At 42.2% G+C, this 18,535-nt stretch overlaps 1 protein-coding gene across 1 annotated transcript in view; it reads right to left on the bottom strand.

The window, feature by feature from the left end:
* The window catches only part of FMN2 (formin 2), a 203,130-nt gene that overhangs the window by 66,794 nt on the left and 117,801 nt on the right, over window positions 1–18,535 (bottom strand). The window contains exons 10-12 of the mRNA XM_066623047.1: window positions 17,767–17,828; window positions 2,370–2,461; window positions 2,120–2,249 (exon numbers count right to left, since the gene is read on the bottom strand). Of these exons, the coding sequence (XP_066479144.1) occupies window positions 2,120–2,249; window positions 2,370–2,461; window positions 17,767–17,828 (284 nt within the window). The remainder of the gene's footprint in view (window positions 1–2,119; window positions 2,250–2,369; window positions 2,462–17,766; window positions 17,829–18,535) is intronic.

Raw genomic sequence — 18,535 nt, 5'->3', positions numbered from 1 at the left:
CTCTCATCACTAGCAGGCAGTCTCTCCTTTAACTATTAGCAGATCGTTTTACAGGCATTGAATTTAGGCCAGCAACAGCTACGGGAGAATGAGTCAACCATGGAGAGAATCCCGGCACTTTGATGCTTGGCTCATCCAGTCTCCTGAACATTGGGCTGAGACTCATAGTCAGCCTTTTCTAATGGAAGGAGGCATCTGAAACCATGAAAAAATTCCAGCTGTACTCCAGAAATTGTATTTCAGTCAATTTTGGAGCACATAGTTCTTAATGAGGCCACAGATCCCACCCTACCTTACAGGCACAGGATTTTTGATCATTTTAAAAAATGGCAAACAAAAAGTCAACTCTCTTAAAAGCATGCTGAGGTCCCAAACCACTTTATTGGTGTGCTGCATTTGTTGAAAATTGCTATTCCCTTGCACAAAGTAGGAAATAAGAAACAAGGGAATTCGATTCCGCCTTTTCCTACTTAGCAAAGAAAAAATTGTGCTGCATTGCCTTGCGTTCAATCAGATTTTTTAAAGTCAAGAGTGGAGGTGCTTTTTATGAACTGCTTCATGGTCATAAGGGCCCCCTTTTTGGTGACCTTTCATAGGGTATAGCAAAAGAGAGTGAATATGTGTGACCATTCTGTGGGGACAAGCACAAATAGGAAGAGGAACATGGCACCATTGCTGAGGCTCTTTGAAAAACACCACCAGAACAGGAAAACAAGATTGGGAACATTGGCCCAGTTGCCTTGACAACATGGATACATTCCCTCTTCTCCTGCCCTCACTCATCCCCACACAATGGGTAAATACATTTACCCATTTTGCAGTGTCCTATGAAAGGGAGACACTTTTCATGGCAGGAAGAAGATACGATGATGTGCCCTCTTTTTCCACCCTTCTGAATACAGGCAATGAGAGGGCTTTGGTGGGCCTCAGTGATATACCCACACAGTCAAATCTGATTGGCTAAATTGTAACATACCATTCTCATGTTATGCTGATAAGCTGGGCTCATGCAATGTATAAAGGAGAACTCCTAACCAAGGGTGAAAATGGCACCAATCCAACAGAACCTCAGGCTGCAATTGTGAACAGAAATGAAAATCTCCTGCAAAAGGCTAAAGCAATATGATTGGGATGATGGGACGGAGATATTTAAGGGATATGGGCCTTCAGAAATGTTTATGGCAAGCATTCAGCACAAACCTAGAGCAATGTGTTATGAAGGAGCAGTTCTACATTGTTGCAGAAAGTTGTTGGCCACTTTAATTTTATAATAAGGTTTTCAATAATTTTTTTTTGAACAGAACTGATACTTGTTGAACTGGGGGAAGAATCTTTGCTCTCTACTTACATATAGCTCACTTCTCACGATTATGTGTGAGGGCTGTTTGCAGGGTGACCAGATGGCATAACTGCAAAAGAGGACATGGAGCCTCAAAATGCAGGACATCTAAGAAAAAAGGAGGATGTGACCAAATAAAAGCTAAAGACACTCGCATATTGATTTCATGTGGTTAATTGGAACACCATAATGTTTATTATTAAATTCAAAACTATATTACATATAGTTTATTAATTCCAAGAACGCTCTGCACTGTCTGCTCACAGGGAAAAGGAGTACATTTAAGTTCTTTTCCAGGACATGAGGCTAAAAAGAGGACATGTCCTGGAAAAAGTGGATGTCTGGTCACCCTGGTTGTTTGCGATTGGAATGATTATGCAATAATGTCACCATATTATTCTGATCTGTTCGTGCCAGAAAGGTCATTGCTGAAAATTAAGGCACACATTAAGAGACAGGCCAAATAGTGTTTGTTTAGAAAATGCTAAAGGCAAGAGAGAGTTACAAGGAGAGAAGATTTTGCTTTGGCACAGGAAGAAGGCACATTATTCTCTAGAGGCTGCAGACTTGTGATGTTATATTTCAGCACCGAAAGCCAAATCTTAAGGTTTGCTTTGATCTTGAAGCACAATCATAAAACGTTCCATTCAACAGGACTGCTATCCTTCACATTTAATGAGTGCCAAAAGTAAATAAAACTTTTGAAATATGAGTATCGCTGAACAAGGAAGATTAAATATCAGCAAATCTAGTTCTCACATCTGATGGTCCAGAACCTACCTCACACAGTTTCTGCAGCAATTCAAGTTTGCAACGGATGGAGGAAATGCTTTCAGAAAACGTTGATTGGAACAGGATACAAAAGACACGTTCTGAGAAGTTGGGAATCAGGGACAGCTCGTAAAGAAACCTGAAAAGATTAGTTTAATCTATTATAGGTACGTCACTGTCAAATCGTTATTTCCCAAAGCAGACTGCAGTATCCCAGCCCAATACAAAGCCCAACATGAGCTGTACGTAGTATCCTTACTGCTCAGGCTTGTCCAAAGACTTGGCATTCTCCTTTTCTTTACTTGACTTTCCATGTTTTTCAATCTTTTCCAGTTCATCCGACTGTGCTCTCTTTGAAAAAAAGAAACACACACAAATAAACCATTATGGTTGTTAACCAAGCACACAAGGGCCCTGTGCAATTCTTCCAGTTATACATTTCTCCACATTTACATCCTCATTTTTTTGAGGAACTAGAACCTCCACATTTACTCCTGCATGTCTGCCAAGCCATTGTCATGCCTACATGCTCTACTCCCCGCTCTTAAAGGGACAGGAAAATAATTCACATTGGTGAAAGAGAATAGTGCAGGGACAAATCCTAATTTTGTTTATAGTAGTGTAATAAATGTTAGGGGAGGATTTTTATTTATGTTAGTTTTTCAAGTAGGTTTGTTTGGAACAAGGCGTGGGAGACACATTGAGCATGGTTGGTTGGCAACCTTCAGTCTCGAAAGACTATGGTATGTATAAGCCTGCAGCACCCGGTATTCCCAGGCAGTCTCCCATCCAAAGCACTTTTCAGCAAACCATGATTTAGAATTAATAACATTGTTTAAATTCATTTACGCAAAAATGTATAAAAAAGCATTAAAAAAATTTCACATTGTTTTAAAAATGTTCAGAGTGACACAAATTCTGTGTGAGAGACATTAAAATCATTACTGTTTCGCTATGGGTATAGGTGCTGTGTTCGGGGTTATTACAAATGGACTGGTTTATATATAATTAGGATTCCATGTCACTCTGTTCAGCCCCTATCCTTACCCTGTTCCAATTGTTTCTTATGGGAGAAAATTTCTCCCTTTTAAATCCCATGAAGGACATGGACACACATACGGTTCCCATTAACCCCTGTTAACTTTCTTTCTTACGGGGGGGGGGGGGGAATTCTGCTTTACGCATTGTTTTGCTATAAATCCAAGCTTTCTGGTTCCTAACCCTGATTTGTAAAGGGAACACCCATTGCATACAAACATTGCAAATACATAATAAATTAATTAGTACTTTTTACAGAACTAGTCAATGACTCCTATGTTCTAACAACTTCTCACTCACACACACATACACTCACACACGTACGTTTGTTTGTATATATTTCCTATGTTTTCAGTATCTGTTTGCGGCCAAACTTAATTTATGGAGTAATGTTACATAAACACCAAATTGTGGTTATTAATCATTTTGCAACAGCTCAGTCATTCAAACATGAAACAGGACAATGCATGATCATCACAAACACACCTCACCCTTTTCGAGTTGTTTACACACTTTCCAGGATCAAATTACCTCCTATAGCACTATTTCTTCTTCAATAGCTGCCAGTTACTTGCACCTGAATGCAATTTCATCTCCAAAAGCACATTTAACAAAATAATACATGATGACCTGAAACAAAGGTTTCAATGCCATATTTTCCTATATGAATAATTTTCTTTTTTCATTTTTGGGCATTTTGTTCAGCAAGTTAGTTATCAGTGGGAAATCACAGGAGATGAATATCACAAACACCAAACAACTGCATTTTTCCAGAAAAACTTATTTTACCTAAAATATAACTGTCAAAATCACATTTCCCAATATTTTGGAGTGACATTCTATTAAGAGGTGCCATTTTTCAATAGTATACTGTTCAAAGGCATGGAGAAGTTATTTTACAGATCACAGAAACAGCAGTAGGGCTTTTCCTTAAGTAGCATTACATTGGCTTAAAAATGTAAAGCTAATTTAAATGTAAATGCAAATGTAATGGAAAAAATGTCTATCTACATTTATCTACAACTTTGTACAACTACAAAAGGCGGTCTATCTACAACTCTTGCATGGAAATGATGTGCACACCCTGACATTATACTCCTGTACCTGGCAGCTCAAACACTGGAAACATTTTGAGTATATTTTCCTTTCTGTACTAGTGGTAAAAGTCAGATGTCAAACAAAAAAAGGAGTAGAATTGGCTGTGTAGTGGACTTAAGACAATGTCCAGGGTTAGATTAACAGCAGCATCTCTACCAAGAGCGATTAGTGGAACAAAACACAACAGTCCACAGCACATACAACACATAGAATTGTTGCCTGACAAAGATTATTTGTATTTTGTTGCTGACACATCTATTTACATGTCTACATGTAAATATAATGGGTGCATGTCAGGAGATCATGACCCAGGCCAGTCTGATGGCATTAGAATTGGACTGATGCCAAAGGGTCTCAGATCTCACAGACCTCATGGAATCCTCTCTTCCCTCCCCCCCCCCCGCACTGACTCTAGCTGGCTGGCTTAAGATAAGCCTTGCCTTTGCATGATTGTCCACACCTTGCTCACACCTGTAAACAAAAGCCACACCTTCAAAGCTTCCTGGGTTGGAATATCCCCATCTCTAGCAGTCCTCACCTAATCCAAGGTAATCATTTATTGGTTTATTTTACTATGTAAACTGCTTTGTGAACTATAGGAGGGGTCTCGGTATGCACAGGGGGATCCATTCTTGGACTCCCCATGGATACTGAAAAATGCAGATAATCAAATCCGTGATTTTTGGCCCCGTAAGCCTTCCAAAGAGAAGGATTTTCTGAAGTTTGTATCAGAATGGCCATTTAGGCCGGAAAAACACAACTTTTGGTTTTCCTCAGAAAGGACGTTTTTATGTCATATAAGGCATTCAAAGACCCAAGAAAGCCTCTGGAGAGCTCATGTGGGACCAAGTCTGGCTCCACATGGGTTCAGTGGATGCGCGTTGAGTCAGATTCAACCACCCCCATTCCCCTCCACTACCCAAGAACCACATGCCAATCAGCCCTCAGCACAGTTCTCAGGCTGCTCCTCTCTGGCCTTTCACCCATCCTCTCTGCTTCCCTTTCCTAAGTGCAACCAAAATGCCATGGCTCCAGAGCAAGGTGAGCAGCCAACCTTTTGTGAGCTGTTATGTAACACTACCCTTTCCACACAGAAAAGAGCCTTGACTCACTTGCCTAGATTCCCTTCCATGGAAGTGCCTACTGCACCTTAGCCCACAAGTTTGCATTTGAGCCCTTTCTGCTTTCCTCCCCACTTCTGCATCTGGTGATCGCTGTGCCTTAGCACCCTTGCCCATGGTCTACAACCTTGGCCTTTGGCAAGCCGTTAAAATAACCCACAAATTTCCTTCTATCTTATATTCTCAGGTACAGTCAAACCGACAATACCCTTAACAATGTTATAATTTCCTGCTTTTGTGTGTGTGAGTGAGTGAGTGAGTGAGAGAGAGCGCACGCCAAGAGCTGTCTATTTTTAAACTGTTTTAAGGAAGGTCCAGAGTTTAGGCCCAGGTCTCCAACAAACAGTTTCTCTTAACCAATCCATCACAAACTTTGATCATAGTGGGGCTGTGCATTTCTTGCAAGCTCTCCTGGCTTCAGAAGCACAGAGCATCAGTTAAGAGCAACAACTGGTGGGAGAGGTAAGTTGGCAAACTATAAGTTCAGCCTACAGCCAGCTGCAGTGCTATCACTGTCTTTAGCCTCAGCTGGCACCTTGGTATTTCCCTGCTCTTTGTTCTCCTCTTTCCCAATTGCTCTTCTCCCCTCCCTTCCCTCCCACTACTGCAAAACTCCTGGTTTATGAGCCCCAGTCCTTCCTGGAAATTCTTTATGCCCTGCCAACCCTCACTGCTAGGGCCACGATGTACTCCCCTTTTCCTTGCAAAGATGTCCTCTTCTTTCTTTTCCCTACAAACTGTTTACATTTTAAGCCTAGTTGTCTGAGTGACTATTGGACATATTGAATTGCATTTTATTTTTGATTCCCTGTCCCCATTATTGTATTATTTTCCACAATAAAAGTCAACTACTTTTGCACCTTTAACCTCATCTCCCTCTTCCTTGTATGTCATTCCACTTTGTGCCATCCGTCACTGCACTCTCTCTCTCTGAGTCCCTATAAAGAAAGAGGCCCATGGAAGGTAGTTTGTGAAACACCTATAAAACCTGGAACTCAATATATTAACATTTAGTGAGAGATGTTTAAATGTTATGCGCATGGCCAGAGCATCACCACAGTAAAGCACTTTTTAATAGCAGTAAAGTAGTAAAGCACCTTTTCGGCAACCTCTATTTTGGAACTTCAATATCTGAATCAATTCAATATTGCTCCTTTTCTAGATCAAATTTACTAGCTCTTTTATTCAAGTAAAATGCATTTTTTTGCACATATGATTCTGTGCAAAAAGTGTTTCTTTCAATGTTTCCACTGCATCTACTAGAGGAAAAAAAAGAACTTTGAGCTACTTGCAAATTTTACACCTCCTGCAAAGTAGCAAGTGCTTACTTGGAATTAATCAGCTAACACAAATAAGAACAATAAGGTCAGCTAAGGGCCAATTAAAACACATGGTACATTTTGCCATGCAGTTTTATCACTTCAGAAAGTTTTGAAGCAGATTCTGAATTTTTAAATCTAATAATACAGGGAGAAAGCTAAATCAGAAACCTTCTCCGTGGCATCTCAACTTTCCATGTGCAAGCAAATTTTGATATCAGAGCATGTTCAAATAAAAGATTGTCTCCACATATGCATTCCGAGAATGGCGCAAACACATGAGGGATGATTCCATGTGCCAAATATTTTAACAGGTTCTATGTCTTTGGTATGTCTGGCCAAGGAATTAGTTCCAGAGACTTTGTGATGCAACCTATGTTAGCTTAAGTGCAAAATGAGAGAACTCTAATTTGGGAAAGAGTGATGTATGCGTTAATTTCATATCCAAAGTGGCATAAAGCTCCTTTGACAGCCCCAGTCATACGCATGGGAAATTATAAAATTATATTTAGCTGACCATCAAGGGGGCACTGAAAATAGGAAGGTAAGGATAATGAGCTGCTATCCGATGCAGGAAGATTTAAGCAAGTCGCCTTTAAAAAAATTCCATCAACCCTTTTGCATCATCCATCTTTTGTGTTATGCTCAACACAGAAAGCCAAGCCAGGTCGCTATGATGATGGGAAGATGCAATGCTGTAATGCTTTAAGCAAACACACTCTTGCATCTTCCAGACCTAGAGATGCAGGGCCCAATCCAATCCAACTTCCCAGCTCTGGTGTAGCCACAATGCAGCTCTGGGGTAAGGGAACACATTTCCGTACTTTGAAGAAGCCCCAGTGACTGCCCCTCCACCACAGGATGCAGGGCACACTCTACTGGTACAACTGCACCAGCACTGGAAAACTAAATAGGATTGGGCCCTTGGCCAGCTTCTCTTGTCTGTTCCTTGCAAAACCAGCAGAATTTTGTGGTATGCTATTTGGGCTTTGAGTTTGAAGCCTCCACAGTTCATTTTGGCTATATGTGTCTTTATTTTTTAACTGAAGCCAAATGCACACTCCATAGTAGGAAATAAAAAGAGGCTTTCCTACTCCTGTCAAAGGCATTTTATCAAAGGGAACATTCAGCAGATGGTTCACATAAAATTTCATTAGCTCCTGATTGCATTTGACACTTCTTTGAAATAATACATTGAAAAAAAAATTAAACTGAAAGCCACTGGGTATAAGCTAATTGCAATATAGCACAACAAAACAGAATACGATTATCCTTTCACAGTGCTCCATCAAATATACTTCAAGTGGGAAAGCAAAACATTTTGGGCAGGAGACTCCTTGCAAGACAGTCATCAGAATTCTCACCTCGTAAATCATTGGCTGCACATAAATATATTGTTCTTCAAATGTTCAGATAATTGCATTATTAATCACAGCACATGCAGATCTGTGGTTGATATGGTGACTTCAGGAATTTTAGTTTACTGCATCACTCATTTTAGTGACTGCTGTTTCAAGAAAATAAAATAGAGCAGAAAACATCGAAAACTTGTAAGCACCCCATTTTCCTCAAATTACTTTTTCATAATACATTTATCTTCATTTTACACCCATTGTCAAAATGAAAGGCTGTACCACAACGGGTATGGTTAGAGAGGCCAGCTACAATTTGAGGAATCAGAGGCTCCACACTTCATTTGCCACTAAGGAGGTGGCTGTATGGCACCTCTTCTGCTCTGAAGGGATCCTTCTGCCACCTGCTTCTTCCTTCCTTCCCAAGTAACACTTGGTCCTAGAGAATGTGTGATGAATAGCTTAGGGTGCTGTAAGATACTCATTATCCTGCCAAGAGATTCTTTATTATTTTTTCACCCCCAAATTTCTATACAGAATGATAAAGAAGGAAGTAGTTTTATATTGCTAAAATTCACAGTCTACTCCCAATTGTGTTATGTGCAAGTAAACCCACTGATTTATCTTCTAAGAAGCACTGTTAAGACTGCAAACTTAGGTCCCAATTCTATCCAACTTTCTGGTACTGATGCAGCCAGAATACAGCCCCAAGTTAAGGGAACAAACATTCCTTAATATTAATGTGATGAGGCCTCCATGACCACCGCCCCACCACAGGGTGCAGTGCGTGCTCCTTTGGCACAGCTGCATCAGCGCTGGAAAGTTGGATAGCACAATCCTATGCATGCTTACTCAGCAGCCTCACTGTTTTCCATGAGGCCTACTCTCAGCTAAGTATATATAGCAGTGCTTTCCAAATTTTCAGCACCTGGACCCTCTTTTAAAAATGACAATCTATCACAACCCACTAAACAAAAAAAGATTTAGACAATTTTTTAAAATATTTTATTAATAATTGGGATAGTGTGCTCCCAAGGTTGCTAGTATTGGCAACCTTCAGTCTCGAAAGACTATGGTATCGCGCTCTGAAAGGTGGTTCTGGCACAGCGTCTAGTGTGGCTGAAAAGGCGGATTCGGGAGTGACAATCCCTTCCACACCAGGAGCAAGTGCAGTCTGTCCCTGGTCTGTCTCCCTGGCTATGGGCCTTCCTTCTTTGCCTCTTAACCTCAGACTGTTGGCAAAGTGTCTCTTCAAACTGGGAAAGGCCATGCTGCACAGCCTGCCTCCAAGCGGGCCGCTCAGAGGCCAGGGTTTCCCACTTGTTGAGGTCCATCCCTAAGGCCTTCAGATCCCTCTTGCAGATGTCCTTGTATCGCAGCTGTGGTCTACCTGTAGGGCGCTTTCCTTGCACGAGTTCTCCATAGAGGAGATCCTTTGGGATCCGGCCATCATCCATTCTCACGACATGACCAAGCCAACGCAGGCGTCTCTGTTTCAGCAGTGAATACATGCTAGGGATTCCAGCACGTTCCAGGACTGTGTTGTTTGGAACTTTGTCCTGCCAGGTGATGCCGAGGATGCGTCGGAGGCAGCGCATGTGGAAAGCGCTCAGTTTCCTCTCCTGTTGTGAGCGAAGAGTCCATGACTCGCTGCAGTACAGAAGTGTACTCAGGACGCAAGCTCTGTAGACCTGGATCTTGGTATGTTCCGTCAGCTTCTTGTTGGACCAGACTCTCTTTGTGAGTCTGGAAAACGTGGTAGCTGCTTTACCGATGCGCTTGTTTAGCTCAGTATCGAGAGAATGAGTGTCGGAGATCGTTGAGCCAGGTACACAAAGTCATGGATAACCTCCAGTTCATGCTCAGAGAACTGCAACTCACCTCCCTGCAAGGTTGCTAGAGACCTTACATATAGTATGTGTGTACACATTTGCTAGATTTACCCTAGAAATGGTATTCAAGGACTGTTGCCCCAAACCTTTATACAGTCATTCCAGGGTACCCAGAAGGCTGAACTGGAGAGCAAGACGGGCAGTTATGGATTTTCAGGCCAGACAAAAGGCTAAAACTGGGTAAACAAGTGGTCTATGGCATGCCAATTACTAAACAGAAAAATGTGACATTTTAGTTTGGGATATGAAGATTAGCTCATATCACAGTTTAGCATTCCTGCGGACGATTTTCTTTTGCAAACGGGGCAAGGGTGCTTGCAAAAGTTTTTTTGTTTCAAAAAATTTTCACGACCCACTCAAAATTGGCTTGCGGCCCACTGGTGGTTCCAACCCACAGTTTGGGAAACACTGATATGTAGGATTGCAGCCTTAGGGCCCAATCCTATCCAATTTTCCAGCTGGTGCTGGTGCTGCTGTGCCAATAGGGTATGCACTGTGTCCTGTGTTGGAGAGGGAGTCTCAGAAGCCTCCTCAATGTATGGAAATATTTGTTTCCTTACCTTGGGGCTGCATTGCGGCTATACCAGTGCTGGAAACTTGGAAAGTATTGGGCCCTTAGTTACCATGTTCTTAAAGAACCTCTTTCAGAAACATTTTCCAAAATCATGTAAGAATGCTCACCTAGCCTTTTATGGTACTTATATACCGGTATGTTATTTTGTCTATAGCTTTTATTTATGCACATTTTCATAACCTTTTTATAAAACAAAATAAATGAACAGATATCACAAAGTCTAGAAAACGATGACCACTAGAACACTTTTGCTCACAAGCTGCTATAACTTCAGGAACTACATAGAGAAACTATGAGAATGAAAAAGCAAAATATTCATGATTATGCCCCAAATATCTTTACTATCCTAATATAGCTCAGATCAATACTTCTAAATCAACTATATGAGGTTTTTGTGGAAACAAAGGATGACGACAATGTATTTAGTAACCATGCAGTTTAACAAGACTTTAATTCCTCAGTAAACAGGAATTGAGCCCTCAGGATTGTGGCTTTTGAAATTAGGGTGTGTTTAGACTTGGAGGCTGCCCAAACTTCTTTCACATCTCGGAGGGAAAGCACCATGCCAAACATATGTAATCAGAAAAAAAGTGATTACATTTTGAATAAAGATCATAAAACAAATGCTCCCATATGTTTCAGAGATCAAATAGAGTGTCTGAGAACTAGCACCGCAACATTTTAAGTGTGTAGCAAAGAGTGTTCAGATCTGACAATTAAAGTAAAAAGTAACAGAAGAGGTCATGTAAGTTAATCAAGAATTTTTAAATAGGTAGCAGAGGAATGGGGAACTTCACCAAGAAGAGAATTCTTCTTGCCCCAAAGGGAACCCTGGGATGAAACACAAAAGGGGAATTGGAATATTTCATTCTCTGTAGTCTTAACGCTCCTCATGAAAGAGCTGGAGCTAAGGGAAGAATTAATTAAGGATTATGCACAGCACAAAGCACAGCTGAGGTGGTGGTGCCAGCAGCAGAGCAGGGTTTTAGTTGTAGTCCCTTTTTCAACAGAGGGGTATCATCAACAGCGGTAACTGCCTTGACTAACTTTTCACTCATTTCTCCTTGACACTCTAAAATAGGGATGGATGTCAACATTTGCCAATCCAGTGGTCCTGAAGTCCAAGAAGCAAAGATGTGGAGTCTCCAAGTGAATCAGATTTCACCATCTTCCTCCCTCAACTTTTGAGAGACAAGGCAGTGCCAACCTCCATGAACCAGTAGCCTGGCCATTCCTTCAGCAGCTTTCTCTTGCCATCTGCCTGTCTGTGATGTCATCATTCTAGCAGCAACAAAAGACTTTCCTCATCATGATGTTCCTTCCTCCTTCACATGCATCAGTTACATCCGCCCAACCAATGTTCCATTGCCAAACTTTCCTGATAGGTCCAATTAAAGGTGCTGATGATTACCTATATATAACATCCTTTTATGGACACAGCCTTCCTTCTCCTCTTTTTCTGTAGCCCAAAATCCCACCATCATTTCCTGGACTCAGCTTTATGCACTTTCACAGCAAAGCCTTTTTGGTGGTAGTTGCAGAACTTAATAATAGCCAACTATATACAGGAAATCAGACTGAGCCTACAAACTTGTTGATAGTGTTGGAACACATTCTATTTTTAAACATGCCTTCAGATATGCATCGCAGTTAAAAAAAACTCAGCTCAGCAACTAATATTTAACAGGGTCCATACTTTGAAAAGAGCAAGGGATACAGCATTGGCCCCATTCCACAACCCACAGTGTGAACTTCAATAGACCATTTGGCAGATTTCTTCCCCATATGCACTTCAGCTGCTCGTTCTCCTTCAGTTGCATCTTGACTCATACACAGGAGTCAGCAGCTGAAATATATAAAGGGAGAAACTCTAACAGAACCTGTTATCTAGGCTCTGTTTGCACTATGGAGGACAAGGCAAGAGAGTCCTTTGCTGGTGCTCTGAAGCAGCTCAGGCCCAAATCCTAACCAACTTTCCATCACAGGCATAGCTGTTGCAGTGGGGCGTGTGCTGCATCCTATAGGTGGGTGGCGCTCACGGAGGCCTCCTCAAAGTAAGGGAATGTTTGTTCCCTTCCTCAGGGCCTAGGAGAGGGGGGTAAAGGGGGTAATTTGTACCCGGGGCCAGCGTCAAAAGGGAGGCCCAGGAGCCAAAGAATGGGGCCCAGAAATTTCCTGCGATCTTACATTTTCCTATCTACTCAGATTTGTTGCCCACACGGGATGCTGGGGCTATTACGACGAGTGTGCAGCTGCAGCTACTGGCAAGCCATATATACTGGACCAAGGAATGCATACATGACACTCCTGAACACAGTGTCAAATCTGGGAAAAAACTGGCCTGCTGCTGTAGCTCTTTGGCTTGTGGATCTGCTAACGATGCAGGAGCGTATAGGAGCTCAGGGACACAGCTGCAAGACTACAGCTGCTGCAGAAGCAAGTTTTGGTACACACAGGACATGTTCCATTCTTGTAGGAGCCGAAATATGATGATGCTAATTTTCTGCATGATTTTCTCTAGTTAAAAGATTTTAGAAAGACTTAGGAGTGTGTTTGGTTTCCATGTTACTGTATCTAGCTGCCAATGCCATGCAGGTATGTAGACCTGGGCTCCAAAGACTTTTCCAGCTATCTCCATCCTCCCCCACCCTGTTTTGCCCCTCCCTGCCCCGATTCTGCTCACCCATCACCATCCTCCACTATGTGCCACCCCTTCCCTTTTGCAATGGGGCCCAAAAGAAACTTTGTACCCCCTGAGAAAATTCCTCTCAGAGGCCCTTCCTTTCCCTTGGAGCTGCATTGCCCTTATGTCGGTGCTGGAAAGTAGGTTAGGATTGCGCCCTCAGTTGCATAACAAGAGAAAGGTTGTGTCAAAACCTTTGTTCACAATGAGCCGCGGTTCTCAAACTCTTAGGGAGAGTTTGAGTTGCAGTAAGTGTGTGTGGGGGGGGGGGCAAGGAGAAAGCAGCAACACAATACACTGGATCGCACTGCTTTGAAAAGGCGCAGGGGCTGGCTACCACTTACCAGAGCCTGCAGCAGCCTCCCGGGGATGCGACAAACCCCCACACCACCCTACACAGGGCTCCCCATGTTGCAGAGACCCTCAAAATCATGATCATGACCACTTCCCTACCTTTAGGAGCCCATGGACCACTGAGACAGAAATTGGAACTGGCGTGGACTACATGCAACCAGGGCCTCCAAGTGGAATTTTTATCAGGTGGTACAAGGTTTCTTTTGGGCTCCTTCCCAAAGGGGAAGGGGAAGGGTGGAACAGAGTTGGGGAGGGTGGTGACAGGGCTAGGGAGGGGGCAAAACAGGGCAGGGGGAGGATTGCAACAACAGGAAGAGTCTTTGGATCTACTGTGCTTCCAATGTGGAGCCCAAGTCTATCTGTCCACACAGTATCAGCAGCTACATACATTAGTACAGAAAACAAAACACATTCCAATCAATGTCAGTAAGTGTAAAGTCCTGCACATTGGGGAAAAAAATCAAAACTTCACATATAGGCTGATGGGTTCTGAGCTGTCTGTGACAGATCTGGAGAGAGAACTTGGGGTGGTGGTGGACGGGTCGATGAAAGTGCCAACCCAATGTGCAGCAGCAGTAAAGAAGGCCAATTCTATGTTTGGGATCCTTAGAAAAGGTATTGAGAACAAAAAGGTTAATATTATAATGCCGTTGTACAAATCAATGGTCAGGCCACACTTGGAATACTGTGTCCAGTTCTGGTCGCCGCATCTCAAAAAGGACATAGTAGAAATGGAGAAGGTGCAAAAGAGAGCGACTAAGATGATTACTGGGCTGCGGCACCTTCCTTATGAGGAAAGGCTACGGCGTTTGGGCCTCTTCAGCCTAGAAAAGAGGCGCCTGAGGGGGGACATGATTGAGACATACAAAATTATGCAGGGGATGGACAGAGTGGATAGGGAGATGCTCTTTATACTCTCACATAACACCAGAACCAGGGGACGTCCACTAAAATTGTTGGGAGGGTTAGGAGAGACAAAAGAAAATATTTCTTTATTCAGTGTGTGGTTGGTCTGTGGAACTCCTTGCCACAGGATGTGGTGACAGCATCTGGCCTGGATGCCTTTAAAAGGGGATTGAACAAGTTTCTGGAGGAAAAATCCATTATGGGTTACAAGCCATGATGTGTATGTGCAAACTCCTGATTTTAGAAATGGGCTATGTCAGAATGCCAGATGCAAGGAAGGGCACCAGAATGAGGTCTCTTGTTATGTGGTGTGCTCCCTGGGGCATTTGGTGGGCCGCTGTGAGATACAGGAAGCTGGACTAGAAAGGCCTACGGCCTGATCCAGTGGGGCTGTTCTTATGTTCCTACATTATAAAATAAGAACTAGGATTAAAAAATATATCCCCTGGGGGCTGGGGATAAGAATAGGCCCTCAGTTTGGCTGTACATGTCGTAAGAGGTGACTAAACAGCCACCGGGTAGATGGGACTCCTTAGGCTGGGAAGGCAGCTCATCTGAGAGAAGGAAAACTCTGATCCCAAACCTCCACTGCCTTGTGGCTACATCCAGTTATGGAAAAGGCATCAGGAGTCAACCTCGAGGCAAAATCCGGAGCCAGGGTCCCTGAGGCAGTTCATGGCTGAACACAGTCACGTTCTGGCAACTCCTGCAACGCCTCTGGATCCAACCGTATTGGCTTCTGCCTTTCTATTGGACCATTTCAGCAACGTGGAGAGGAGGGATTTGCTGCATGGGTAACAGTTTATCCTCCATATCTACTTTACCCAGGCTTCGTGCACTGGAGAGGACACTCTGTTCCAGAACCACCATTCAGAGCGCGATACCATAGTCTTCCGAGACTGAAGGATGCCAACAACTATGTTCTTATGCTCCTAAGACTCTTAAAGTTTTTTCAATATAAAAAATATTTGCAGAAAATTAGATCATCACATTTAGGCTCACAACAGAATGGAAAGTGTCCTGAGTGTACCAAAACATACTTCTGCAGCAGCTGTAGTTCCACAGCTGTGTCTTTGATACACTCCTTCATGGTAAGCAGATACACAAACCAAAGAGCAGCTATAGCAGGCCAGTTGCCTCCCAGATTTGACACTGTTCAGGAGTGTCATGCAGGCATTCCTTGGCCCAGCACATTTGGCTTGCGCAGCCACAGCCGCTGTGCACCCAGCATCCCACATGGGCAAATCTGGGTGAAACTGGAAAATATAAGATTCCAGGAAATTTCTGGGGGCCCTCCTTTGGCTCCTGGGCCCCCTTTTGGCCCAGGTATAAATTACCCTCTGTACCCCTTTTCATGGTCCTGCATCCAACTCGAGCCCTTCACACACAAAAATCCAATTAAATTTGTAATAATTATAGATTTATTAGATGTATTATTTATAGTGAAGATTTGTGGGTCGCTGCTTTTGTTGCTTGTTGTAGGCAGTTCATTCTCTACCCTCTTTGGTGGTCCATGGGGGAGCATACTGGAAGTGATCAAAGGCAATCTTTTTTTCTGAGTCTTCCCGGACCACTTCTCAGGGTCTCTCTACAGCCGTGGATCACAGGTTGAGTATCAGTGCTCTAGAACAGTGATTCTCATACATTTAGCACTGGGACCCACTTTTTAGTAGGAAAATCTGTCAGGACCTACCAGAAGTGATGTCATAACCAGAAGTGACATCATCAAGCAGGAAAATTTTGAACAGTCCAAGGCTGCAACCCAACCCAAACTTACCCAGGAGTAAGTCCCATTTACTATCATTGTTAAAAGAATATACATACTAGCTTGTTAAAAGTACAGGTCTGTAACAAATGCAGTCATATACCATGGTAGTCTAATATACTAAAATAAAATATTGAACAGAATGGGGACCCACCTGAAATTAGTTCACGACCCACCTAGTGGGTTCCAACCCACATTTTGAGAAACACTGCTCTAGGAGGATTTCCTGTTACATGACCTTGTGGGTCCCTTCCAACTCTATGATTACGACATGCAAAGCTACTGGAAGTATGGCAGTTAAAATTCAGAGATGGTAAAATAATTTTAAAACTATTCCAAAGTGGAAATATTAAGTAAGGAGTTACGTGTTCGTAGCTAGAGTCATGGGTCTAGATTTCTGTTATGGTCCTAGCTGTGTGGCCAATACACCCATTTGGAAATTTCTTCACAGACCTAAGTTATCTGGAAAATCCCACTGTGCTGCAGAGGCGAAATGTGGCTGAGCATGAACTTGAAAAACACAGTACTGTGTTCTTAGAAATCACTGCTGCAAAGCAGCAGAGGTAGTGCTTCTACACAGCTAGTGCCCCAAGAAGGCTTGAGATGCTTTACCTGCCAATAGTGGCACATGGGTGAACCAGCCTGTGACTTCTGCATTCAGAATGCAAATTTACTGATGTAAAACATAAGTAGGTAAGGCATCAACTGTATAGAAGAAGTGTTAACTTCAACTGAACAGTCACAGCAGCTACAAAACATAACTGCTTGCAGTTGTCTTATTAGTCCCTTAACTTGTTAGGTAAAGACAGCTTGTTTTACAGAGCATCTTCACAGTGTCAGCATGCTTCTGTCTGCATTGCACTTCGGACATGACTTATTTTTCTTTAAGGTTTAGGCAGCCACAATTTCATTCATGAATTGACAGCTTTCTTTTCCCCATGTGAAAAGAGGACAGCAGATATGGAGAATAGATACAATGTAAGTACTGCACTGAAATGACACAATAATACATAAATACATGAACAAAAGGGATTTTAAAAGACTTATTTTAAATTTACTTACGTCACAGGAAGAGTAAGATTTATTGACACCAAAAAGTGCAGAAGATGGAATCCCTGACCTTAAAACCCAAGGTGAGCAAATATGTAGCAATGTCGTTGTTGTATTTGAACAATTACAATATGAATTGTAATTACAAGTTCCACAAAAAAAATCTGTTGGCTGCCCACTTAAAACAAACACAAAACAAATCTGGAATAAGACCTCTAATGTTTTAGTGTGCAGCAGCACAATGTTCAACAATGCCTTCCCATTTTGATAGACTATGTGCCTTAATACTCTAATTTGTAATATCCTGTCTTTGAAAGATACACAATTTCCCTGACTCCAAAAGGTTAAAAAAATCCAAATCTAAAATAATGTTTTCTGTTTGATTTGCAGTGTGAAACGGTTCTATCACAACATGTTCATAGCCACAAACTACATTCCAGGCAAACACGAAGTGTTCCTAGGGACACACAATCAGCATATGTATATTTTCGCCTTGTTACTCACATTCTCATAAAGGGCTTGAAGGGTCTCTAAGTCAACCACAGAGTTGTCCAAGTTCACAACAGCTGTGGAAAAAAAGACAAAAGTGAAAAAAAGGATTACATGTCAAGATGATAATCCATCTGCGAAGGAAAGACTAAGCACAATAGTTTTTTATGACCCACTAGTCATACAGCTTAACGGCTTAAAGTGTATTAATGTCTTGGAAAAGTGCTGTGTCTAAAACTGTGGACAAGGAACCTGGTGGAGCCAGGTGTCAAATGTTAAGAAATTCATGGCCCCTTTTCCCCTTCAAGACGTACATAGGATCCCATGAGTACAGCAAAAGTCAAAGATCAGAGATAAGCTTTACACCAGAGTTTCATGGTCTGACTAAAAGCATTATTCAAAATTGTAAATCTATTGCAGCCAGCCAGCCACACACACACAAATATACAGACACACAGAGACCTGTCGCTGGCTGGGTTTCACTCTTAAACAGATTAATCCATAGATCAACCAGTGACCTTCAAGACACTTGACAAGAGTTAAATCTTCTTTGCACTAAAGCCAACGTTTTAGAGCAGATATACAAAATATGCTTTTCTGACCCTGAGACATCTATGCCATTCCACTGATGTACAATAAAACATGTAATTAGCCAATATACAACCAACAATTTCAATCAATCTGACTTCAAAAGGAAAAAAAGAAATGATTATGATTAACAATGACAATAGGAAGGAAATTGATGATTTCAGAATTAGTACAGCTATCAGAATTTCGTATTTAT

Source organism: Tiliqua scincoides, chromosome 1, assembly GCF_035046505.1.
Source record: "Tiliqua scincoides isolate rTilSci1 chromosome 1, rTilSci1.hap2, whole genome shotgun sequence".
Lineage (NCBI taxonomy): Eukaryota > Metazoa > Chordata > Lepidosauria > Squamata > Scincidae > Tiliqua > Tiliqua scincoides.
This window is presented reverse-complemented; position numbering and strand designations above follow the sequence as displayed.